At 42.5% G+C, this 25,098-nt stretch overlaps 3 protein-coding genes across 4 annotated transcripts in view; 1 reads left to right on the forward strand and 2 right to left on the reverse strand.

Moving 5' to 3' along the window:
- Nucleotides 1-6,799: 6,799 nt before the first annotated feature.
- LOC134436065 (sodium-dependent neutral amino acid transporter B(0)AT1-like) overlaps nucleotides 6,800-25,098 on the reverse strand; it is a 36,245-nt gene continuing 17,946 nt past the window's right edge. Inside the window, exons 8-12 of the mRNA XM_063185092.1 lie at nucleotides 23,853-24,009; nucleotides 10,667-10,871; nucleotides 10,380-10,539; nucleotides 8,935-9,097; nucleotides 6,800-7,024 (exon numbers count right to left, since the gene is read on the reverse strand). Coding sequence (XP_063041162.1) covers nucleotides 6,800-7,024; nucleotides 8,935-9,097; nucleotides 10,380-10,539; nucleotides 10,667-10,871; nucleotides 23,853-24,009 — 910 coding nt within the window. The remainder of the gene's footprint in view (nucleotides 7,025-8,934; nucleotides 9,098-10,379; nucleotides 10,540-10,666; nucleotides 10,872-23,852; nucleotides 24,010-25,098) is intronic.
- On the forward strand, nucleotides 12,612-15,705 carry zgc:174680 (uncharacterized protein LOC100136843 homolog). Of its 2 annotated transcripts, XM_063186020.1 has the most exons (7): nucleotides 12,620-12,699; nucleotides 12,984-13,669; nucleotides 13,848-13,893; nucleotides 14,262-14,353; nucleotides 14,509-14,619; nucleotides 15,033-15,306; nucleotides 15,463-15,702. In XM_063186020.1, exons 1-7 carry the CDS (start codon nucleotides 12,688-12,690, stop codon nucleotides 15,643-15,645), a joined length of 1,404 nt encoding a protein of 467 aa, XP_063042090.1. In that variant the 5' UTR covers nucleotides 12,620-12,687; the 3' UTR covers nucleotides 15,646-15,702. The 2 variants fall into 2 exon arrangements, with proteins under 2 accessions (XP_063042091.1, XP_063042090.1); XM_063186021.1 differs by lacking the exon at nucleotides 14,509-14,619 and having other exon boundaries at nucleotides 12,612-12,699; nucleotides 15,463-15,705.
- Nucleotides 15,726-23,344, reverse strand: zgc:112970 (uncharacterized protein LOC541543 homolog). The gene is made up of 18 exons (XM_063186019.1): nucleotides 22,808-23,344; nucleotides 22,642-22,678; nucleotides 21,316-21,455; nucleotides 20,236-20,449; nucleotides 20,073-20,148; nucleotides 19,608-19,915; nucleotides 19,360-19,475; nucleotides 18,972-19,025; nucleotides 18,659-18,864; nucleotides 18,333-18,429; nucleotides 18,053-18,209; nucleotides 17,858-17,955; nucleotides 17,550-17,706; nucleotides 17,308-17,434; nucleotides 17,073-17,182; nucleotides 16,865-16,945; nucleotides 16,566-16,692; nucleotides 15,726-16,430 (listed from the first exon to the last, which is right to left on the reverse strand). The coding sequence occupies exons 2-18, from the start codon at nucleotides 22,651-22,653 to the stop codon at nucleotides 16,150-16,152; spliced, it is 2,361 nt and encodes a 786-aa protein (XP_063042089.1). The 5' UTR covers nucleotides 22,654-22,678; nucleotides 22,808-23,344; the 3' UTR covers nucleotides 15,726-16,149.

The following is a 25,098-nucleotide window of genomic DNA, read 5'->3' on the forward strand; positions in this document are numbered from 1 at the left end:
AGGCCCTGATTGCCCAAAAGTGGAAAATTGTGGAATTGTGACAAGATGCAACGTTGAAAAATGCATCTACTTTATTATGTTAGGGGCCTCAGGATATCTTAATCCGGCAAGCCTATGCCTTGCAGCAAACAGAGTAAACTATTAAGTGCAACATATTGACCAAAAGCATGGTATTTAAATAATGGCAATGCTCTTCAAATAGCTTTTTAAAAAAAACCTAAGCTATAAAAGTACAAAAACTGCACTTTCAAACTTCTCATTTATTACTCACAGCAGATGCGTTTTTGCTCTTGAGTGCGCGTTGGCAACAACACCTCGGACACTATCACGCTGAGCACAGGAGCTCCACAAGGGTGTGTGCTAAGCCCTCTGCTCTTCACCCTACTCACACACGACTGCGAAATAACCCACAGCACCAACCACCTGGTGAAGTTTGCAGACGACACAACCCTGGTGGGACTCATCACCAACGGCGACGAGACACACTACAGGATAGAGGTGGACCACCTAGCCAAGTGGTGCAGCGACAACAACCTCCTACTGAATGTCAGCAAGACAAAGGAGATTGTTGTCAACTTCCAGAAAGGCCCCCGCCAACTCCTGCCACTGACCATCGATGGTGCTGCTGTGGAGAGGGTGAGCAGCACTAAATTCCTTGGAGTGCACATCAGCGACGACCTCTCCTGGACCACTAACACTGCATCACTGGTCAAGAAAGCCCAACAACTTCCTGCGGAAGGTGAATCATGCCAGAACCACCCGACTGGCGAACACCTTCATCCACCAGGCCATCAGAATGCTGAACTCCCTCCACCCCCTCCCTACACGGTCTGCTCCAGCCACCAGGCAGACAGAAAGCTAAGACTATCTCTTTATCTCTCTATCTCTCTCTCTATCTCTCTCCCTCCCACACACACACACACACACACAACCTATGGAACTGCTCCACGTGACTGCACCTTACCTGCACTCTCTGATCTCTACTTCCAAGAACTGCTTACACTATAAGGGCCTTTCACATTAGGTTTTGTGGAACTGTTCTAACACAACTAGGCTTCATAAATATTCATGAAACTTGACGGGGGGTAGATGGTGCTGTCTCGCATGCATTTCCATACAACAGGGACTAGAACTGGGCCGTATGATGCTGCAAGTAGCCGCGACAACACCGTGCTTTCACGCCATGGTGAATCTAAGCCCTAATCTAAACAACAGGGCCTACATAGGACTAAATATAACCAGCGATCTCCTTCTCTTACGGCTGTGATACATGTAAGCGAATTTCCACCCGCTTTCAACCTGCTCGCTCACCTCGCGTGGTGACGTAGCATCGTTTCCCGGTCAAATTAGCTTAGCTTAGCAAATGCTGTGGTCAAACAACCGTCTCTCTTCAATCACAAACACTGTATGTACAAATAAAAATGATGAAACAGGAGCGAATATATTGGTCACCTTAACCCAAGTGTCATTTATTTTAAAACCATCTGTGAAAAACGATCGGCAGATTTGACACCACCAAAATCAAAACAGCCTCCATTTTTAATATCCCAGTAGTGCTGGTGACGCACGTGACGTCATGGCGTTGAAAGCTCTCCCATTGGTTAACGCTTTGCGGTGCCGCTACATTTTTCAGCCAAGCTCAACTTTCTCGCCTCGCTCGCCCACCGCCCGCCACCCTCGCTTCCCTACGTCACCACCTCTCGCCTCGCTGCCGCGTCCCAACGGAAAATAATGGAACGCCACGCTTCTACCGCTTTGGAAGCGCCCTTGTAAATCAGGCGTTAAACATACAGAAATGTGTTAGGGCTTATTCAAAAGCTGAGATTCTTAGCTTTTTACAGTTTTTTTTACGGCATTTTTATGTTCTTTCAATCCAAAGTTATTTAACTTTAAGCGGACGCCACTTCAAGTAAACAGTGGCGTTATTCTCCAGCCGGATAGAGAGGATATCTTTTTTTGTCATGCAGTGTTTCCCACAGAAATTTTGGAAACTATGGGGGCAGCCGGGATTTTTTTTGTCGGGGGGTGGGGGGTCTGGGGGGGGGGGGGTCTTTTCACTGGCCTTTTTTTTGTCGGGGAGGGGGGGGTCTTTTCACTGGCCTTTTTTTTGGGGGGGGGGGGGTATTCACGCAGTGTAAATGCAAAATGGCAAAACAATGAGTACAGTATGACATTGGCGCATGGAGAAACTATAGGCCTACGCCTACATTTCAGCCATTTATATTTTGAGCAATAAGGCTACATAATACACATGCAGGGGTCTATGTAATGAAAAAAATAATAAAACAAACTAGGAGCAGAGATAAGAATTTAAGATTGCTGTGAAATTGTTAACGCATAAACAAAAAGGGTCTAAGAGGGTAGGCTATGCCTTTTCCCCACACACACATTCTACATGAGGGGTGCTGGTCACAGGGCCAGTTTTTCAAAATTCCTCCCATTAAAAGGGCTGAACAACATATTACACATTTATGTCTATATTCACATTCATTACACATTAATTTCTATATGCAGCCCGATGTCTCCTCTGCCTTGTCAATGAAGGCCTGTCACCTAACTCATTACAACTGTAAAACAAAGCCTGGGGAGTGTTAGTAAACTCATCCCAACTGTCCCTTCTCGGAAGGTTTTTTTTTATTGCTCCCAAACCCAAGTTAAGTACAACAACTTGACAAGGCTTTTGATCCCTCTCTCTTTCAAGCACTTGTGGTTTTCTCTATAGGATGTATTTACTCCAGGAGGAAAATGCGAAGGAAATCGTAATTGAAATCGCTTTTAACAAACACGGAAATCAATTTTTTTTTTTTAAAAATCAAAAAAAAAAAAAAAATGTTTTTTTTTTTTTTAACATTTTCGGAAACGATGGCAGCCAAATTTAAACTATGGCGGGCCGCCATAGTTTCCTCAATGTATGGGAAACACTATGTCATGGCTGTGTTCTTTGTTCCCTCGAGTTCCCTCGATGTTCTTTAAAGTAGTAAGGCTAGGCCGACTTTAAAGAACATGATAATTGCTTGAGCAAATTTTCTCTGTCTACTGTAAAAACTGCCGACAGAAAAGCGATGTTGATTTTTAAAGTGCGTGGGCGGGGATAGGTGTTTGCACATGCCGGTAAATCCTAACACAGGCAACATGTAGACTAGCGGAACTCAGCTCCGCACGCCTCGAACCACGTCTTTCGCGATTCTATAATCGCCCCTGTTTGAGCCCTGTTTGAGCTGATGATGGGTGTGTATGGGTGGAGTAAATGCAAAAAGAAAACGAAACCAGCAGTGCGCAGCCCAGTTCTAACAGGGCTAGTAGAAAAGGCCTTTATGAGACTTGCACCTCCAACTATGCTGCTAAATGCTAGACCACTGGACTACAATAGACCATGCTGGATGGCACAGTTTGACTTCTTGTATTCCACTACTGGACTGTACCTGCACTACCCCACAAGAACACACACACACACACACACACACACACACACACACACACACACACACACACACACACACACACACACACACACACACACACACACACACACACACACACACACACACACACACCTTACCTGCACTACCTCAGTCCTGGAACCTACCTCTTGTATTGTATTACACTATACTTTCACTGTTATTAATATTTCTATTATTGTAGTGTCTACATTGTTATTTATCTTATCTCTGTTACACATTCAATGTTAGATGCTAAAAGTTAAATGTTAAATGTTGAATGTTAAATGTTTTATACTGTATTTATTATTGTCCATTGTTACCAGTCCATCACCGTTACCTGTCCTGTCTGTCGCCCTTTCTGAAAAATGTCAGTTTGTGTATGTCTTGTCCTGGCATGGCATAGAAAGAAGACGTAATATCATTTTGCCTTGTATGTCTTGTGCATATGATGAAAGTGACAATAAAAGCTGACTTGACTTTACTTGAATTTCTTTATTAGTTTATTTTGATAATTTATACCGCTGCCCATTCACAAGTGTTATCTTTTTCAGTAAATGTACAACCGCCACCAATTTGAAATTATTCATTTTGACTTTGATAACGCTTTTCATACATGTATAATGGATGCCAAGCACCTCCAAGAGTTTGATGGTAGAATGCAAGTAAAAAACCTCCCTGCCGTGGCCTAACAGTAGAGCACTGGGTTTCTATGCCGGCGACCCGGGTTCGATCCCGTCTCTCTCCCCCCACTTATTTCCTGTCTCTCCTTCACTGTCCTGTCCTAAAAATAAAGACAAAAAAGCCATAAAAATATATAGATATTTAAAAAAACTCCCTCACGAAACCTGCCGCTGACAGCTTTGACTGGGTCCGGCACAAAGACATCTCAAAGGGCCCCAAACAAAATAGATACAATGTAATGAGGATCCAATTCTGGGGCCCCTCTCTCCCTGGGCCCGGGACAAGTGACCCCTTTGTCCCCTTTGGCCAAAATTAGATTTGCCTGCGAGTGGGTCTAGCCTCGGACAATGCCCCAGGCCCTGAAACTAGCTGGCCAATCACAGCGCAGCAGATTTGTTCTGATTTGTTTTGAATCTTTGGATGCAAAGCAGACAGGGTTTTGAGGGAGTGACGACAAAGCGTTAGTCAATAGGCACAGACACAGTTTGAAAAAGAACGGGTTGTTCCGGACCCGTCAACAATCTTCCGATGTCTCATTGAGCAGGGCCAGACTAAATATTCATATACATAATGAAAAGATCATATTTTTAGACTGGGAAGCAGCAGCGGTGACAGAGATTCTTTAAGTATATAGAGATATGCCAATGTAATAGGTTGCTATGGGCACCTAACATGACCAGGTTCCGGTCTGCCTAAAGGGGCGTGTCATAATACTCCTAGCATTGAATAGAACAGTCCTTAGGTCTGCCTAGGTCTGCCTAAAGGGGGATTCCCCCCCCTCCCCCTTGCAATAATAGAACCTGGAAACAATGAGCCAATGGAACCTCTCTCAATAGAACCCGGAAACAATGGGCCATTGGAACCTCTCTCTCTAATAGAACCCGGAAACAATGAGCCAATGGAACCTCTCTCTCTAATAGAACCCAGAAACAATGGGCCAATGGAACCTCTCTCTCTCTACTCTCTCTGGCAGTGATGCTAGGCATAGGCAGATAAAGTTAAGATTGTGGATATCCCAGGAAAAGGTGCAGGACAAAGGCCTCCAGAATCTGATGAGGACTGTTGAAGTTGAAACGTAATCCAGCCATGAAATAATAAAAGAACAAAAAAGGATTTTAAGTGTGCGGACCTCTGACTCAGAAACCATAGGCAGATAAGGGCACATACAGTAGGGCGCCACATTTTCTGGGGGTACCCGAAAACCTCAAAGAAATACAACGTCAAACAAAATGTATGTAGCTAAGCTAAATGTATGTTACAGTGAGCTATATATGGTTATTTTATGTGTAAGTATGTGTGTAATGTTTCGTGGGCAATGTCTTTATTTATGTATGTGTGTATGCTACTTGACACCTTAATTTCCCCCCTGGGATCAATAAATGATACTCTACTCTAATACACTCTACTCTAAATAAAACATTAAACTTGACATGGACAATGATTATTCATGGGCTTTAAATGAAGTGAAGATAGCTCATAGGAATATGGAAATTATTTATTTTCTTACAAAACAAATTGCAAGGTATAACATGTAAAACACACCATACATTTTAGTAAAACTATACAAAACTATAAATTGTATAAATTAACTCTGATAAAAAAAAACCATTCAATAAATTATTTAATTAATGATGTTTTCTTCTTTTTAGCACTATGACTATACTGTACATATTGACATTATTACCACTGAGACAAAAGTTCATGTGATTCTAAAGGCATTTTAAGTTAATTTCCCCCATTTTGTTTTATAAAAATATGCTGTTTACAACAATTGGAATGTTTTGTGTTGTATATACTAACAGCCTACCAGGCTTTAACATGCCCTTTTGCGATTATACAACATATACACATAAACTTTATATAAAGGCCTATATTATATACATATTATATTATAAATGCATATATATATATGAACATATATATATATATAGACAAGAGCATGGTTTTGTGTGCAACACTATTGCAACATGGTACAACATTATTAGTCAGCATTTCCACACTTGTAATTATTCACTAAGAAGAGGCATGAGATGAGAACCCTGCACAGTGTTGCCAGATTGGGCGGGTGCCCGCCAAAATGGGCTACTTGGGATGAGCGTCTGCGGGCAAAAACGGGAAAAAATGGCCATTTGACGTTTTTTTTCAGCCGTTTTGAGCCCTTGGAAGTCAATGTAATTTGTTGGAATTTGGGCGGAATTTAGCGCAATTTGGCGTTTTTTTTAGAAGCTTTTGGGCGGTTTTTGGTCAGACACATCTGGCAACACTGACTCTGTATAGTGATCGCATGATTTCCCACCAATCTACAGACAGTCCTGTACACACCCACAAGAAATTAATTATTGATAAGTGAACGCCCTCCAGTAGGAACATCAGGTGTAGTCCACAGGTGTTTGTGCGTGGGTGCGTGTGTGCGTGTGTGCGTGTGTGTGTTTGTGTGTGTGTGTGAGAGAAATGTCCTTTTTACGATAAGAACATCAGGTGTATTCTACAGTGTGTGTGTGTGTGTGTGTGTGTGTGTGTGTGTGTGTGTGTGTGTGTGTGTGTGTGTGTGTGTGTGTGTGTGTGTGTGTGTGTGTGTGTGTGTGGCTGGGTGTGGATGTGGGTGTGTGTGTGTGTGTGTGTGTGTGTGTGTGTGTGTGTGTGTGTGTGTGTGTGTGTGTGTGTAAGGGGGGGCGTGTTTATGACTTTAAAGTCGTTATCTGTGACATTTGTACTTTCGAGGAGACGGAGCTGATGCTACTGCGCGTGTCGTAAGCGTTGTCCTTAGCCCCACAGCAGCGTGAACACGCCCACTTGTAAAGAGCCACCCCCGGGATGGCCAACGCCGGCACCCCGGACAGGATGAAGATGATGACGTACATCCAATCAGGGTAGAAGAGCTTCTCCAGGCTGGGGAAATCGGCCTATCACAGGAGAGGAGGTAAAAGAGGAGGAAAAGTTAAGGTGTGGCCGGGCAGGCGGCGCGGCACAAGGTTTGTGTACATTTGTAGTTACGGTAATGGCGAGATAACGATGTTTTCCAAAGTCATTCACGAACTTGAGAGAAGGTGAAGGTCACTTTTGAATTCACTGCTATCAAAGGGGGAGGTCTATGTTGAGATATACATGTTTTTTTTTGTTTATAAACATGGTGTTGTGAGGAGGGGCAAGATACTGGCAGTGAACCGACAGCGGTTTCCAACAATCAGAGGTTCAGTTGTGCACAGCCAGGGGGAAACAACCATTTAGAACCCATGTATACGACAGACTTTGTGTACAACAACACAGCTTTAATGTACAGTCCGATTTCTCATTTTAGAGCTACACTATGTTTTTCATTTCCTAATAACTAATACAATGGGCAGGTTGTACAAGTAAGTCAACATACATTCATAAGGCATTTTGATTAAAACTGCCTGTCAAACTTGCATAGATTTCTGTTAGCAAGGGTCTATGCAGGCTTGTTTATGTTGCAAAATTGACAGTTGAAAAAGCTTCAAGGAGGCGACATGGCTCAGTGGGCAAATAAAGTTGAATGTCCACACATTTGTTCCTGGTTAGCTTTTTCCACCCAAGTGAACATTTTCAAGCTACTCGCTCTTGTCTGTTGAAGAGCGAGTAGCTCGAAAAAGCTTACTTATGAATAGAAAAATGAAAAAAGCACAACGGGAACGGGAAGTGTGCGGACAATCAATTATATTTTCATAGTTGTCTGACCCTTTTGTCCAGCACCTGCAAATTTTATATATGTACCTCTACCTTACCGTGCAAATACACCGGCCGCGACAAGATCAAGCAACAAAAATCGCTGGACTGTGCAGCAAAAGCGATGCGTGCGATAGAAGCGACAGAGTGTGTCCATTTAAAGCAGAATGCAAGCATACCAACATTCCCATTGGCTGTGGCGGCTGTCGCTGAACCGCATCACAGCTAATTTGCAATTTAAAGTCCAACTACAAACTGTCGCTCAAGTCGCTCGAATCGCCTCTAGTCGCCCGATTCGCGACTCCATACAAAGTCAATTACTTCCGTCGCTGGAATCGCTCGTGACGCTCTAGGTCTATTCGTGCCTTTACTTTACTGTCCTCACACTGTAAATTGTGCAGTGTTCAGTTAACACTTAGAGGGTTGATTTGATCTTATTTGGACTTAAATTAACTCTTTAAGTGTTGGATTAACACCGCAAAATTTACTGTGCACTGGGCTAGTGTGCCATACCATAATCGTGGACATGGGTTTAACTCCAGGCCGAGGTCAATCCCTGATCCTTCCTCATCTCTCTCATCACTCCCACACACTTCCTATCACCGTCTTTGAGTGTCCTATCTCAATTATAAAAGATTAAAAAAGCTTCTAATGGAATGCCATTGGTCTTTACCAAGGAGAGATAGATAGGAGGGCTTACTCACGTCATAACAGCGTAGTACGAAATGATGGCGAGGGGAGCACGGAAATTGTATTCTTCTTCTACGGTCAGTGTTGGAAGCATCAGGGAAGCATGCAATGCCACTTCTGCGAGGGTCGGAGTGTGGAAGAGGTCATAGGACAGCGTGAATGTTTGTCAGCTGTCCTTAATTACCCCCAGCAATTACTACTGACCAACAGCTGCCGTTAATTGGCCACAAATTATCCATCATGGTGTCGCCCTCACTGACCATGCGCAAGGGAGTACGGAAATTGTATCCATCGCACCCACTGACCAATGACCATGCGCATGGGAGTTAATTTTACATCCACTCGTGTCCTCAGGCAACGCCCCAGTACTACACCGTGGCCAATGCATTCCCCGCCAAGAGATTGTTCTTTCTCTTGAGTTTCTTTGGTCTTTACTTACCCATTCTGGGTTCCAGACGATGTAGGTGAGCTCTTTGGTTGCCGTGGTGGCGAGGTAGAAGACGAAGATGACGAAGACCAGCAGTGGGCTAATGACCCTCCAGGTGGCCTGCCAGAAGAAGTTGGGCTTGTGGCCGATCATGAACTCAATGTCCTCGTTAAACCTGATGGAGTGACAGCCAGAGAATAACAACATATTCAATTGTATAATTGGTCCCACGGCCCATTGGTCCCACAGAATATTCCTGCTGCTCCATGTTCCCACATTTCTAAGAATTAATTGAAATGTAGGCCCTATGTTTGAAAGCCATATTCTCTTAGTTTACTCCGAGATGTGGGAACATGGAGTTGTAGAACATAGGGCCTATATTTGAATAATTTCCTAAAAATTTGGGAACATGGAGCAGCAGGAATAAGCTGTGGGACCATTGGGCTGTGAGACTAATGGGCCGTGGGACCAATGGGCTGTGGGAATATAGAGCTGACCCCGAGGTAATAATTTCTACCTATCCACCCACCATCTAGCTGACTTTGCTATCGATTCCATACAGGTTTACAAGTGCCCTGTCAATGCCATAGAGGTAAAAAAAAAAAAAAAAACCTCTACCTGTCTATCCCACAAGCTAGCTGACGTACATGTCCATGCCATACAGGTGGGCAGCCATGGTCAGTCAATGGTTAGAGAGCTGGCCTTTAGATCAGAGGGTTGCAGGTTTGAGTCCCACTCTTATCAGCACCATGATCCATGCCTGCAGTGCCCTTGAGCAAAGTGCCCTAATCCCACCCCAGGTAGCAAGCACAGTCGGCCCGATTCTGGCTGCATGTCAGCACTGTCGGCTGAGCGTCAGCTCGGCTGAAACACTGGCTATAGTGACTGGGCCAATACTTCTAGGTTACAGTTGGCATGATAGTACTGTTTTTGAGTTGGCCCGATTCTGGTTGAATGCTGCCACTGTCGGCTGGGAGCTGACGCTCGGCTGAAACACTGGTTATCGTGACTGGCCCAACACTTCTTAAAACACTGAAAATAACGGTCAAAACTTCAGTAACTGAGCCAACACTGGGCCAACACTGAAAATAACTGTCAGTATACGGTAATTGGGACATTACTGGGTCGACGACCAAGACAAAATTGGGCCAACTGTTAGACATTGCGAAAAAAGAAGTGGGTCAACAGTGGGCCAGATAAAATTTGTTATGTGGGACTGCTCGAGGGACTGTAACCAACACCCTGTAAATAAATAACTGTACACAGTAAAAACTGCAGTGTTAATGCAACACTATCAGAGTCGATTTAACACCTTCTAGAGTGTATTTGGTCCTAAAGCACTGTCTAAGTGTTGAATTAACACTGCAGTTTTTACTGTGTAAGTCGCTTTGGATAAAGCATGTCAGCTAAGTGTAATGTAATGTGATGAAATGTAATCCAACAGTAGTCCAACTCACCTGTCGATGCCATAGAGGTAGCTGACGGCCATCATCTCACAGAAGGCGATGATGAGGAGGGGGATGGAGCCGGCGAAACTGTCGAACAGGGCCAGCCAATAGTTGCCCGAGCCCTGAGCGAAGATCAGCGCTATGCTGAACGACACCAGGCACACGATCCCTACGATTCAAACACAGGATAGGACAGTATTTATTTATGTGTGTGTGTGTGCGTACTACGCACTGTACTTATGTGTGTATGTTTTCCAACTTTTCTGATTTGCCTACTGTACTGTACGTGACCCCACCTGTGAGCACCTCTTTGGGCCAGCGCTTTGGGAAGATGTTGAGGTCCTGCAGGGGAACAACACATCCCTCTATGGAGCCAAACATGGTGGACAGCCCCAGGCAGAAGAGCATGATGAAGAACAACACGGACCAGAGAGGGGAGACCGGCATCTTGGTAATGGCCTCCGTGAAGGCGATGAAGGCCAGACCAGTTCCCTCCACACCCTGTGCACATACAGGGAACCCATCTTGGTAACGCTTTAGAATAAGGTTCTTCTAATTATAGCCACTAGTAAGCAGGTAGTAATACCCTTACAAGTGCCGAATAACATGCTTATTAGCTTTGTTAACATGCTTATTAACGTTGCTAACATCTGATGAGTAACTTTATTTGAGTAAAAGCATGAAAATCGGTACACATGGCAGCCATCTGGAAAATTTTGTTTTTTTTGCGACGCCTCCATATCTAGTATTAGTCAGCATATCAAGATGGATATGTGTACCGATTTAAATAATAAGACTAAAAAAATAAACCACTATAAACACATAATAAGCAGCTTATAAGATGTTATTAAGCATGTTAATAGTTAATAATAGTAATAGTAATAATAATAGTAATAGTTAATAAGAATGTTATTTGGGCACTTGTAAGGGTATTACTACCTGCTTACTAGTGACTATAAACGCTTATTAGAAGAACCTTACTCTAAAGCATCACCCACATCTCAAAAATACATGAATAAAGAAGCACTCATCAGATTTCTTTTCGCTTTTTTAATCGCCTCAAGTCTTTTCTACCAGCCAAACTCACACCTCATCAGCATTTGGCAGCTTGGCTGGTGCTAATTTAAAGGGACACTGTGTGAGATTTGTTGTTGTTAATTTCCAGAATTCATGCTGCCCATTCACTAATGTTACCTTTTTCATGAATACGTACCACCACCATCAAATTCTAGGTATTCATTATGACTGGAAAAATTGCACTTTTCATACATGAAAAGGGGGATCTTCTCCATGGTCTGCCATTTTGAATTTCCAAAAATAGCCATTTTTAGCTGCAAAAATGACTGTACTTGGACCATACTAGAAAATATTTGTTTAATACTTAGCAAAATTTCATGTACAGATCAAATTTGGCAATAGGCAGTCCAGTTTCAATGAGCAGCATAGTTGCAGTACCTTTTTTGACCATTTCCTGCAGAGTGTCCCTTTAAAGCCCTGCCCGTGACTGAATATACAGTATGGCACAGTGTGTGCCTGGCTTTAGCTGTTTTAGCCAGAGCCAAGGCTGCCTGTTCCAGCCATAATGCTGTCACACCGCTGGTGTTGAAAGAGCTAAAACGCTGCTGACTCCTGCCTTGAAAGCACAGGTCAGGGGCGTTGAACGCGGCAAACGATTCAACCTGAAGCGTTTGACCAGGTATCTCGACCAACCGAAGCTCTTGTTTAAAAAAAATATGAACATTCACTTGGCAGACACCTGCTGGCGCCAAGCTCATTACATATTTTTAGATGAAGTTCAACTTTTGACGCCCTTGGCTTTTGGCGCTTTTGAGTCTAGACACGCTTTGCGGCTTTTGTATGGAGTTTATTTTGTGCCAATAAGTTTAAAGAAGACTTTTATAGTTGCAAGCAAAATATAGCAATTCAAAATACCAAAGGAAAAAAAATAACAAAAAAAATAATATTCAAACGAAAAAAAAAAGATTGCAATAAAAAAAAGTGAAATGGTGTGAAATATCTGCCTTCCCTTAAATATTGTCTCCCTCTCAGTTTTGGTCGTTGACGTTTTCTTTGATCATGTCTCCAGCTTTCTCGTTTGCGCTCCCTGACTTTTTGTTTGCGATTTTTTGACACAAACGTGCCCGGTGGGTGGGCTTTCGACGTTGGGCATTCCTATTGGCTTATGTGTGTTTGACGGACAGCTAAGCGAGCGTACGAAGCGGCTCTGGCCACACGAGCTAGAGCTAGAGCTCTGATTCTGATTGGTTCTAAAAACATCAACACCGGCGCGGAAGTACGATCTCCGAAAAATGGCAGAATGCAGTCCGAGGTAAGTGTAGTGGGGATTTTTAAAAGTGGGGGTACACTATTTGTAAGACAATTAATTTGGCAACTCATCATGTCAAATTGTGTTATTATCATGTCATTGTATTCAAACACGGACAGAAATGTTCAGTTGTTAATCTCACCTCAGGTGAAGTGGGTGGACTATCCTACCCCCTGCGTTGGCTAGCACGCACACTGGTTACACCCCTGTATAGTCAACAATTAGTTTAAATAATATTTTATCCGTTGTTACTAGGCTTATTATTGATTATAAATTATGGTTTACAGGAACAAATACGATCCGACATCCTACTTCGAATGAAAACACGCTTCGATTTAATACTGAGAAACGGAACAGTGGACCCTACATACCTGTTAGATGTTGCCCAGCAGGAGCTGTCTGTAGCAGAAGCAGCATCCCGGCACCTGCAAATTCCACCTGAACTCATCCCCTGCCTACAGGGGCTCATCAACTCAGTTCAGTCATCGGCAATACCTGTACCGCAAGCATTGGTTAATGTGTCCGATGTGGTGACCATTACTGTGGGTAGATTGGGACGGCCCCGTTTAGAGATCGCAGGCAGCGACATAGAAAGTCTTCTCTCCAATGCACTGCCAATAGAACACATCGCAAATCTATATGGCGTGTCAAGGCGAACGTTTTACAGGCGAATGAGTGAGTGCAACTTATCTGTCCGTGGTTGCTATTCAACCTTATCGGATAATGAATTGGACAGTGTGGTGAGGTCAATAAAGACAAGAATGCCTCACGCTGGATACAGACTGGTGAAAGGCGAGCTGTTAGCTAGAGGCCATCGGCTGCCATGGCGCAGAGTGAAGAGCAGTGTACAGCGTGTGGATGGAGCGGGGGTTTTGGCCAGGATGATACAGGTTGGGTGTGTAGCTCGCAGAACATACAGCGTACCTGCCCCTCTGTCCTTGGTCCATGTGGACACTAACCATAAGCTAATCAGGTCAGTATGGGATCTGCATAATTACATTTGTAGAATATACAGTGTCATTGACCACTACACAGCCATATTTATGTTGAATGCGTAAAACTACTCTGGTAACATAGGCCTATTGTAGTAATGGCTGATGGGTAAAAAAAATCCAACTGTTTGTCTAGTAATATGATGTTCACTTTTTCAGATTTAACATGGTTATTTTCTGTGGGATCGATGGCTTTTCAAGGAGGGTATGTAGAATTGTCTCTATAGGCAATATAAAGTAACAGCCAGAGGTGTCAAAAGTAAAAGTATTCCACTTCTGTGGTGTAATCACAACACTGGCACTCCATTGTACCTAATGAGACAGATAGACTGATATTACTGAAAAACACTGAACAACCCACCACAAACTTGATCTAACCAGTGGAGAGTTAGCTAATTGTAAGACAAGTAGGCCTACACAGGTCTACTGGTTACTCAGATAAGTTGTGTTGGAAGGAAACTGTTTCTTTTTTTTTACTTTAACTTTTGACCTCTCTGGTAACAACTGGGCCTATAGCCTACATTTAAAATCACTGTAGTACTTTTACCTTTTTGTTTCACATTGATTTTACAGATTATATACCTTGATGCGGCAGCAAACAACAAAGCCACCACCGCTTTTTCCTTCTTTTTGGATGGTGTACGCACGCATGGATGGCCGTCAAGGTATGCGTCACAGTGCAGTGCGCCACCCATCCTAATTCCACACTATTGAGAAACAACCTGTAGATCATTATTGGAAGGCACTTAGGCCTACATTTTAAGTAATCACACCTCAACTTTTGACACCTCTCTCTGTCTTAAACATACTTAATCTCTAGAGTACGCGGTGATCAAGGGGTTGAAAATGTGGACATTGCCAAATGCATGTTCTCTGTGCGAGGAACGGGACGTGGAAGTTTCATCGCCGGGAAAAGTGTTCATAATCAGCGGTAACATGTATATATATATATATATATATATTAAGGAGTGTTGCTGCACGTTTTCCCTAAGCAAATGGTATTTGGGCTCAATGTCTTGGAAGTATGTTGTTGTTTACCGTTTTTGACCAAATTTGCAAACACTGCCTATCCAGATTTGTTCACAAAGCTGTAGATCATCACATCAAAAGCTATTTCAGCCAGCAGTGTGGTTTTGAAAGTCATTGACAAGACACAAAAACATGTTCAAACTTAACGAAGTTTACTAGTAACCACTACAGTTAGGTTTAAACATGTTTCAACAATGCTCAAGATCCGAAGAGGCTATCCTCTAATAAAGAAATTTGAACTCCAATGCACACATCTTACAGAAATGTTTTTGTCCCCCCCCCCCAAAAAAAACCCCCTTTCACTCCAATATTTAGAGTGGAGCGGCTGTGGCGTGATGTCTGGTCAGCAGTCACGTGTACTTACTACGAGGACTTGCATTCTTTGGAGGAAGAGGGGCTCCTGGATCTGTCAGATCACATCGACCTCTTCTGTGTGCATTTTGCACTTCTGCCACGACTGAAGACTGACCTGAAAGCCTTTGTGAACAGTTGGAACAATCATCCTCTCAGGACAGAACACAACCTGTCCCCTAACCAGCTGTGGCACATCGGAATGTTACAGTTATCAGTGGCAGAACCAGATGTACAGGTACTGTTGGATTGGCATTGGTCTGGTGTACTTACTCCAATGAAATACCGGATTGTATGCAATTGATACGGTAAAATAGCAGATTGTTAAAGAAGTTCTACCTGTAGTGGCACTCTTCATGTTTTTGGTAGTTATCTAGCCTTATTGTGTTCTCAGCCCCCAGATAATATCCCAGACAATGAAGCCCCAGAGGATGGAGTGGTGGTTCCAGAGATTGCCTGTCCCCTGTCACAGAGGAACCTCCTGGTCCTGCAAGAGACAATTGATCCAAACGCCTCCCCACTTTGCCGCAAGGGTCTTTATGCACAAACACGACGTCTTGTACACACCCTATGCTAACCAACCCCCTAACACCATAGTAATACATTTTTAAATATCTGTGACATTCAATACAATAAAAAAAAAAAACAGAACAAGAAGAATTGTCAATGTCTTTATTGAAGCTATAAAAATTCAAATGACAATTATAAATATTATAAATAGCATAAATACAAGGGTAAACACAGGGTAACAAATTCTATATTGAAGCTATAATAATTCAACCGACAATTATAAATATTATAAATAGCATAAATACAGGGGTAAACACAGGGTAACAAATTCCATATTGAAGCTATAATAATTCAACCGACAGTTATAAATGTTATAAATAGCATAAATGCAAGGGTAAACACAGGGTAACAAATTCTATATTGAAGCTATAATAATTCAACCGACAATTATAAATATTATAAATAGCATAAATACAAGGGTAAAAACAGGTCAATCAAGTTTCTCCACTTCTAGGGAGCCTTACTGCTAGTCGTTCAACAAGGACTAGGCACTGCCTAGTCCACACACCGACTAAACACGCCCAAAATCTGCTCCCATACACACTGCCACACAGAGCACATCTTTGAATTCTGCAAAAGTGCTCATGTGAATAACTGGTAACCGGACAGTGTTAGAGCATGCATTTACTACAGGGTAACAAATGCTGTGACCTGGCATGTTTTCCATACAATTGTGTTCAAATTTAACATGCACTTTGAAATCAGCCCTTGCAGATGGTAGTAACGGTTTATGTTGTTGGCCTGTAAGCCATTGCAGCAGCATGGGGATGCTCAAAGACTTAAGTCGTGCATCTGCATGAAACAAACAAACAAACAAAAATTAGCTTAATGCTGGTTTATAGAAGATGTATAAGACTAATTATATAAGACTAGATGTAAGACTAATTCAATGTGCACTGTGAAATTCTCAGTTGTTTAGCGACTGACCTGAGCAGCATTGGGCACACATGGGCTTCTCCTCTCCAGTGTGTAGCCGTCCCAGACACTCCAAATGGAAAGAGCCGCCACACGCCGCCTCGCACACCAAGAGGTCATCACCCGTCCGCTCACATGCCTACATTTTAAAGGCAAATAATTACCGGTACACAATGTAAGGCTGTCGATCTTTTGGAATAGGGGCAAAAGCCATAATGTGACTACCCTAATACAATAAGGGACAAACAAAAATCAAATATTACAACCGTGCAATGGAATAATAATATAAAAAAAAAGCATGTGTTGCCCACCTGACACACAAGCTGCCGGGCAAGGTGCGTCTCATCTGTGCCTTCAACTGTACACTCCGTGCTGTCCTCAGACACAGAGGCCTAGACACAAACACATAGGAAGACAAAGTGTAGAACTTCACATTACAAAAAAGCTTTTAAAAGGTACACACAATGACCTCATATTACATGACACTTATCCGACTGGATTGTTCTGACTGCTTTTCACCTTAGCGTCAGGATTGGCCTGGGTTTGCCTCTGCTTGGGGGTTGAAACAGCTGACTGATGAGATCCTTTCCTCGTCCTAGTCCGTTCTGATGTTGCCGGAAGCTCGTGTTCTGCAAGATACCAGCACAATTTTAAAAAATGTCATTGGTTCAGACTGAGATTAAGAGGGACACGTCCGCCCACAGCAAGTGAAACCTGTACAACAGGAGGGCTGAATTAAAACACATAAACAAACCTTTGTCCTGAAGCTCTTGTAAGAAGTCTTGCAGGAAGTTCAAGATTTCAGTCTCTTTGGTGTGCCTCATGCTGCCCTTCACGCTCATGTGTGGTACGACTATGCTCATGATGTAATCAGCATCCAGCTGAAAAAGACATGTTAAAGAAAAATCTCAACATTCGAAGCTGATAGATAAATAACATTAGGAGTTAAAGAACGTCCTAACACTAAATGTGAAGTACACACAAAATAATGCTTACTGCATCATCATCATCATCATCTTGTTTGGGGACAAACAGCGGTGCACAGAGCAGTGGCTGCCTTTCAATGACCTTCAGGAAATCATAGATCTTGAGGCCACTTCTTAACTGTTGCAAGATCGGTGTGAGGTGCAGGGTTGCGTGAAGAACAATGGCTCTATTAAGTACAAACATATCAAGCTGTAAAAATTAAATGCATCAATGTATGAAATATATACTGTAAATTGTTAACGGCAGAGCTGGTGAGCTTGTCACATTAAAAAATACAGTACAGTAAGTAACCCTAGTAACAAACCTCTGGAAATTACCTTATAATAGCATCCTTCCTGTCCATGGTCAGTGCCCCTGTGTAGCCACAGTTTATGATGTCGTCAGTGAGATCCCCAAAATCAGCTGCTCCCTCCACCTAAAATTGAAACACATACACAGTAGTGATCAAATCAGAATAATTGTCAACATTGCTTAAACATAGAAATGCTAAGAAAATTATTTGAAATACTCACCCTTTCGATAAGCGACGCATACTCGACATCATCAACTTCAGCTTTGGTTAGAGTTTTTAGCTCTCCCGATGAGATGAAATCGAAGCACCAGCTTCGTAAGAAGCAGGGTGGGGGGCCACCCTGGGCCAGACTCACTGCAAATATTTCCCCTGCAGTTCTGTATCACATGTTGGAAGTTTTAAAATAAAAAGTGTTAATGATCACGTCGGATGTCCACACCCTCCTCCTACTACCTCAATATACAATACAAGACAACACAACAACATCTAATAATTCATACCTGTAGAAACCACTTTCCAGGTCCGAGACCGAGTAGATTGGGCTCTTCCCCTTGCTGTCTCCAGTAAACATCTTGACCTCAATGCCACGCACCATTTCTAAGAGGGAAAAAAACACAAAAAAAGTAGAAAACATTAAGTGCAATCGGATTACAGAGTTCCCTCCAACAGCATTCACCTGTATGGTTAATACATGTATACTTTTCAAATTAAAATTAAGTACCGGTAAAATTAAGGAACAACACATGTTTGCCTTTTGGAATATGAATAAGGGGTGGTCACATTGATAGACTTGTAGAATAGAATATGATATTGGAATAAGCTTTACCAGTCAGAAACTCTTTGCGTAAAGCTCCTGTATCAATGCCGGCTTCTCCAATGTAGGTGATTTTCAAAGGATTCGCCGGTGACCCCTTCTTCTGACGCTGCCATTGTAGTAGACCCCTCTGCAGAACATTCTGTCTCGTGACACAAACCCTGAACTCTTTGGTGTGGTCCACTTGTCCTACCAGCCACTCCAAAACGTCAGTTTCACTGACAAAGCAGAAAAAGACAAGTACATCAGCTTTGTGTACAAAGTATGTGTTCTTTAACAAGACGAGACATTTCCTTTTCACATAGGCTCAAGAAGGTCTGCAAACCTTGACAGTTGTCTGCACGTCTCATCTTCCTGTGGACCTGTGGCGGCTGGCAGTCTGTCAAACAGGGGAGGTCAATTACAATATGTCCAGAACGGAAAAGGGGGGCGCAATTTTGACACACATCTTCAATTGGTCCAGATCAATGACCCCAGACTAAAAGACTCTTGTTGAAACAAATTTGTTGGAAAGCTGGTGGTTTTCTTTTTAACTACAAATATTATTCTTTTTTATTTACACTCACGGGACTTTGCAGTTAAGCAGTTGATCAGACACCACAAAAGCTCAAAATAAACGGTTGTTCTTCCCTACCTTTTTCACCAAGTCAATATTAGGCAGTGCTCTGCAAGTGCTCTGCAATGTATATCATCATTCTTTACAAAAAAAATACCTTTCCAGATTTGGTTGGCAGTTCACCGGGCTCTCCAGTCCACACGAGCTGGCATGAGATTCCAGTTCCTGGGTTGCAAACATTTCACTGCAGATGGGGCAGCAGGCTTGTGTTGGCTAAAAAAACATGTGAAAAAAAACTCAGCCCCAATCACAGGGTACGTGTAAGAACTGTTTGCAACATGATCACATTAGGATTTGTTAAAGCACACATAATCATTACAAAATCTTGTCATAACTACACAATACCTCTGGTTCATCGTCCGACACACATTCCACATAATCATCAGTGTCAGAGATGGTTGAGTTTTGGCACTGGGTGACATGTAACGCCAGCAACTGTAGAGGCATGACCTTATGGCAAGTGCGGCATTCTGCCTTTGGCATACGCGCAAACTCTACCGCGTCGGTGGAGAGGGGCGCCAAATCCAGCTCATCCTGAAGTGGCAGGATGTAAAGAATGGTTTTACCACCCCCGCTAGCTGTTTTTAGGGTGCTAGCCGTATAGCCCTCAGTCTCTGGAGGGACAACAGACAAGTGCCGCCTTCCATTCCCACCTGAGTAGAAATTATAAATGTGATAGTAATTAATTCACTGTAATTGGTTCTGATATCAACCTATTCTGTTGTGACTAACCAGTTCTACTTCAAATGTACTCACTCACATTACATTTCTATATGTCTGGGGTTCTGTAAATTAACATGATTTTCATACCTGCAGCTTTGTAGAGCAGCCACCCTCCTGACACTGCTTTTATTTTGGGAAAAATATCTTCGAACAAACTGGATATCTAGAAAAGTTAAATAAAAAGGTTTCATAACTACGGTATTCTGGTTCTTCAGTCTGTGTGACAAACAAGGACCGATGTGAGTATTACCTCAGCATGTGTCATTTCTCCGTCTATGGACAGAGTCCTTTTGCCGAGACCTGCCTGCAGATGCTGAAGATCTTCCTCCGGGGAGGGTGTTGTGGTGGTGTTGAGGTGCATCAAAAAAACAGTGAGGTTAAATGGTTTCCATAATTTCAGCTGTTTTGGAGATTTAAATGCTGCACTTCGGCTAGGCCTCTTCTTAAAAAAGCCCGGGAAAGACCTACAAGAGTGAAACAATCATACAGAAAAATAATAACACAAATGTCAGAGCAAAACAAGCCGTCTGGCCTTCATCAGGGCCTTCAACCACGCTGAAATGTTTTGGACACCATTAAAATGTTTTTTTTTTTTTTTTAATAAAATGCAGAGGTGGAACGTAACTAAGTATTTTTACTTCGTTACTGTACTTAAGTAGTTTTTTCTGGAATTTGTACTTACTTGAGTAAAAATAAAAATGCAGACTTTTACTTTTACTCAATTACATTTTTTGACAATTACTTGTACTTTCTACTCCTTACATTTCTAGGAGAATACTTTGTTACTAGTTACATTTATCCTAGGTTTTCCTGTTGTGTTTCGTGGATATTTCAGTAGCCTCAGCTGCGGGCAGGGAGGTCGGACCAAGCCCCTCTTCCAAATTGACACCCAGACAGAAAATATACTTTTAAAAACATTAACAGGACTCCATAGTCATGTTCAAATGGAACCGAAAACCGTTGCAGACAATTTTTCCTATTGTATCAAGTAGGTAGACATGGAGAAAGACAGCCATTGCGCGTGTAGGCCTACTTGTACTTTTGTACTGAAAAGTACATTTAAAAGTTAGTACTTAGGACTTTTACTTAAGTACGTTTTTGGTAAACAACTTTTACTTTCACTTGAGTAATTTTTTCGCAGGGTACTTCTACTTTTACTTAAGTACACAACTTCAGTACTTCTTCCACCTCTGATAAAATGTAATGCGCAATGGTGAAAGACTCAGATATCTTAATGTAGAGCAAGATCCTGTAATTTATCCTCTGTTATGTACGCCACTACCTTGACATTACATGTACAGGTTCAGCCAAAACACACTTCAAATGTCACCTTCGCATTTCAGTGTCCATGCTTGGTCCTGCTGTCTGACCCCCTGGTCTGACTCCAGTTTGTTGTTGTGTCCCCAACGAAGTATTCAGTATATTGATGCTCTGAACCGCTGCTGCTGTGGTTGATGGGGTAGAACCCTGCTGAAGAATGAAAAAGAGTAGAGTAACATTTATTGATCCCGAAGGATTTAAAAAAAAAAAAAAGATTGACCATGCAGATGTTACACATGTGATTTTTCCCACAACAACACGATCATCGACTTTCACAAGACCCTAATTTGACAGCTGGACGGTAAACTATGTCTGGTTGAGCCCGTGTCCACAGGATTCATAGCGCAGTCAATCTTTTCATTAAGTCGGACGGAGTCTCATCACTATGAAAGAATAGAACTATCCCTCAGATACAAGCATTCGAGCTATAACGTTCATCCCTTAGTTCTACCTGAGGTAACGGTGACCGCGATTTCGTTGGCCCTGTATCAACATCTGGTTTATTTTACGTATTTAGGCCTATTCTATATATCCACACCGTATAGATATTCATCTGACATCGCATCGATAACCATTCAAACCAGATGTTGATCCAGGTCCAACTTTGCGATATCGTTACAGGAACAACACTAAACGACATCGCAAAGTTGGCCCTAGATCAACATCTGGTTTATCTTACGTATGTAGGCATATTCTATATAATAGGGCCTACGCTACTGTATATTATTCTTATCATCTGACATCGATAACCATGAAAGAATATCCTGCTACGTGGGAAGTGACAGACCTCAGATAGCTATTACAAGCATTCGAGCTATAAAGTTTCAGCTGTTCTAAGTTACCTGAGGTAACGGTGACCGCGATTTCGTTGGCCCTGGATCAACATCTGGTTTATTTTACGTATTTACTCTATATATACACCGTATATATATATATAATTCTTATCATCTGACCTCGATAACCGTTCAAACCAGATGTTGATCCAGCAGGGACAGCTGTGCGATGTCGTTACAGGAACAACAGTAAATGACATCGCAAAGTGGGCACTGGATAAACATCTGGTTTATCTTACGTATGTAGGCATATTCTATATTACCGTATATTATTCTTATTATCTGACATCAATGAGGTCTAATACTACAGTTGTCTGACATGGATAGCCACTCAAACCAGATGTTGATTCCAGGGCCAACGTCCCCCTGAGGTAACGCCATGACAACCTCAGGCAGGCTTTCGAGAAATTGAATACCGTATGAATACAGGCTTTAAAGAAAATGTACAGATTTTTTAATAACTTGAAATAAACTCGATCCTAAGTGTGCCTGTTCTTTCTTACCTCAGACTGCATCCTCAGACTATTCTACCTGGCTTTCCTGAGGAAAGAAGGGATGTGCCTATCACTTAATCATTCATCCCATTCACCGGGAATTCAATAACATATTATCATGAATTCACAAGATGTCATTTAACAACATATTGGTATGACACAGCTACTTACTTACCGTATGCTTTTTGTGTGACTGGCTGACAGGTGTCGTCTTTGATCACCGAAAAGGGCTTCACCTCACGAAGTAGATCAACTAGTCTAACTACTGACCGAAGTTCCTCTGCTTTTTTTGACAGCAGTTTGGGTTGACGTTTTACAACCAATCAGAAGCAGCAGCTGATTGTGGCCAGAGCCGCTTCGTACGCTCGCTTAGCTGTCCGTCAAACACACATAAGCCAATAGGAATGCCCAACGTCGAAAGCCCACCCACCGGGCACGTTTGTGTCAAAAAATCGCAAACAAAAAGTCAGGGAGCGCAAACGAGAAAGCTGGAGACATGATCAAAGAAAACGTCAACGACCAAAACTGAGAGGGAGACAATATTTAAGGGAAGGCAGATATTTCACACCATTTCACTTTTTTTTTATTGCAATCCTTTTTTTTTCGTTTGAACATTATTTTTTTTGTTATTTTTTTCCTTTGGTATTTTGAATTGCTATATTTTGCTTGCAACTATAAAAGTCTTCTTTAAACTTATTGGCACAAAATAAACTCCATACTTTTAACGCTTCTGCCGCCTGCTCTCCCATACAAAGTCAAATACTTCCGCATCTTTCCACGCATTCAACGCTGGCGGTGTGACCGTGCGGTAAGAGTGAACTCTGACCTGGCTGAGGAAGGTCTGCAGGTCACATTTGACCAGGTCGAGGCCCTGGATGGTGAACTCTGACCTGACCTGGCTGAGGAAGGTCTGCAGGTCACATTTGACCAGGTCGAGGCCCTGGATGGTGAACTCTGACCTGACTGAGGAAGGTCTGCAGGTCACATTTGACCAGGTCGAGGCCCTGGATGGTGAACTCTGACCTGGCTGAGGAAGGTCTGCAGGTCACATTTGACCAGGTCGAGGCCCTGGATGGTGAACTCTGACCTGACTGAGGAAGGTCTGCAGGTCACATTTGACCAGGTCGAGGCCCTGGATGGTGAACTCTGACCTGACCTGACTGAGGAAGGTCTGCAGGTCACATTTGACCAGGTCGAGGCCCTGGATGGTGAACTCTGACCTGGCTGAGGAAGGTCTGCAGGTCGCATGTGACCAGGCCGAGGCCCTGGATGGTCTCCGTGGAGGTGGCGTTGAGGTGATCCAGGGTCTCCTGGTAGTTGCTCTCGTTAACGCTCCCCTCAGGAAGGTCAAACGCATTCAGCAAAGACAAGATGTTCCTGTGAATGAAAAGACATATACAGTTAATAATATGTTCCTGTGGATAAAAAGACATATAGGCTACAGTTAATAATATGATTTTTTTTTCTGGAGATGTTCTTGTCTATGCATCAAAATATAAGAGGATATTGGGTGTACAGTTTTATATTGTTTTGAGTTTCCAGAGAAGAGGAGGAGGGGGGGCTATCTGTTGTACCTGTTTGAGGCACTGAATATTTACAGCTACGTAAAAACAGATTCCCTGTTGCCCTACTGGAGACATTGAGAATGGACTAGCTCCGAAACGTCTGTTTCTCCAGTTAACCTTAGACTTCTGTTGTTTAATTTCGGCTTCAATACACTTTTTCACACAAGCCTTGTGTGCGCCTCCTTTTTTCCATTATCTTGAGTGATTACTACTTTTTGGGAGTGCACGCACCAAGCAATACACGGGTGTTAAGTGCAGGAGCAGACGCCAACCTTTGTTGGTCTTTTGTCATTCACTGTTGCCCCAAATGACAGACTAAATAATGTAAATATTTATTTTACTTACTTGTAAACTGACTTTTACTTTTTACCCCTCGTCTTGCATTTAATTTCAATGTTATGCTTCATATCCTATTTCATCTGCTGTGAGTTTTTTGCCTGTGCTAACACTTTATTTCCAGAGGCGTTTCATTACACTGTACATTCACAGTGGAATAAGTGGTGTAATAGGATCAGGAAGCGCGCTCAACACCTTGTCTTCTTATACTTTACACTGGGTGCTTAACTTCGTCAATGAATGAACTCAAATCTCAAAAGAAAGAGAATAAATGTGATGTGAGGCGATTAAAAATGAAAAAAGAAATCTGGTGAGTGCTTCTTTATTCACTTTGTAATAAGTGGTGTAATAACATGTCATTACAACTGTAATAGTACATGTTATTACATCACATATTTTGTGATTCGAAGATACAGGCTGTTGGTATACCTGCTGGCCATCATTGCTGCCTGACGCACCTTCACCAGTGCACTCTATGCAAGTGTTGCTCCCCTATACAACTATGGGCAGGAACGGGTCATCAGCCAGCAGTCACCAATGTTTCGCTCCTTAATTTTATTAGGCC

Source organism: Engraulis encrasicolus, chromosome 20, assembly GCF_034702125.1.
Source record: "Engraulis encrasicolus isolate BLACKSEA-1 chromosome 20, IST_EnEncr_1.0, whole genome shotgun sequence".
In the NCBI taxonomy this organism is placed as follows: Eukaryota; Metazoa; Chordata; class Actinopteri; order Clupeiformes; family Engraulidae; genus Engraulis; species Engraulis encrasicolus.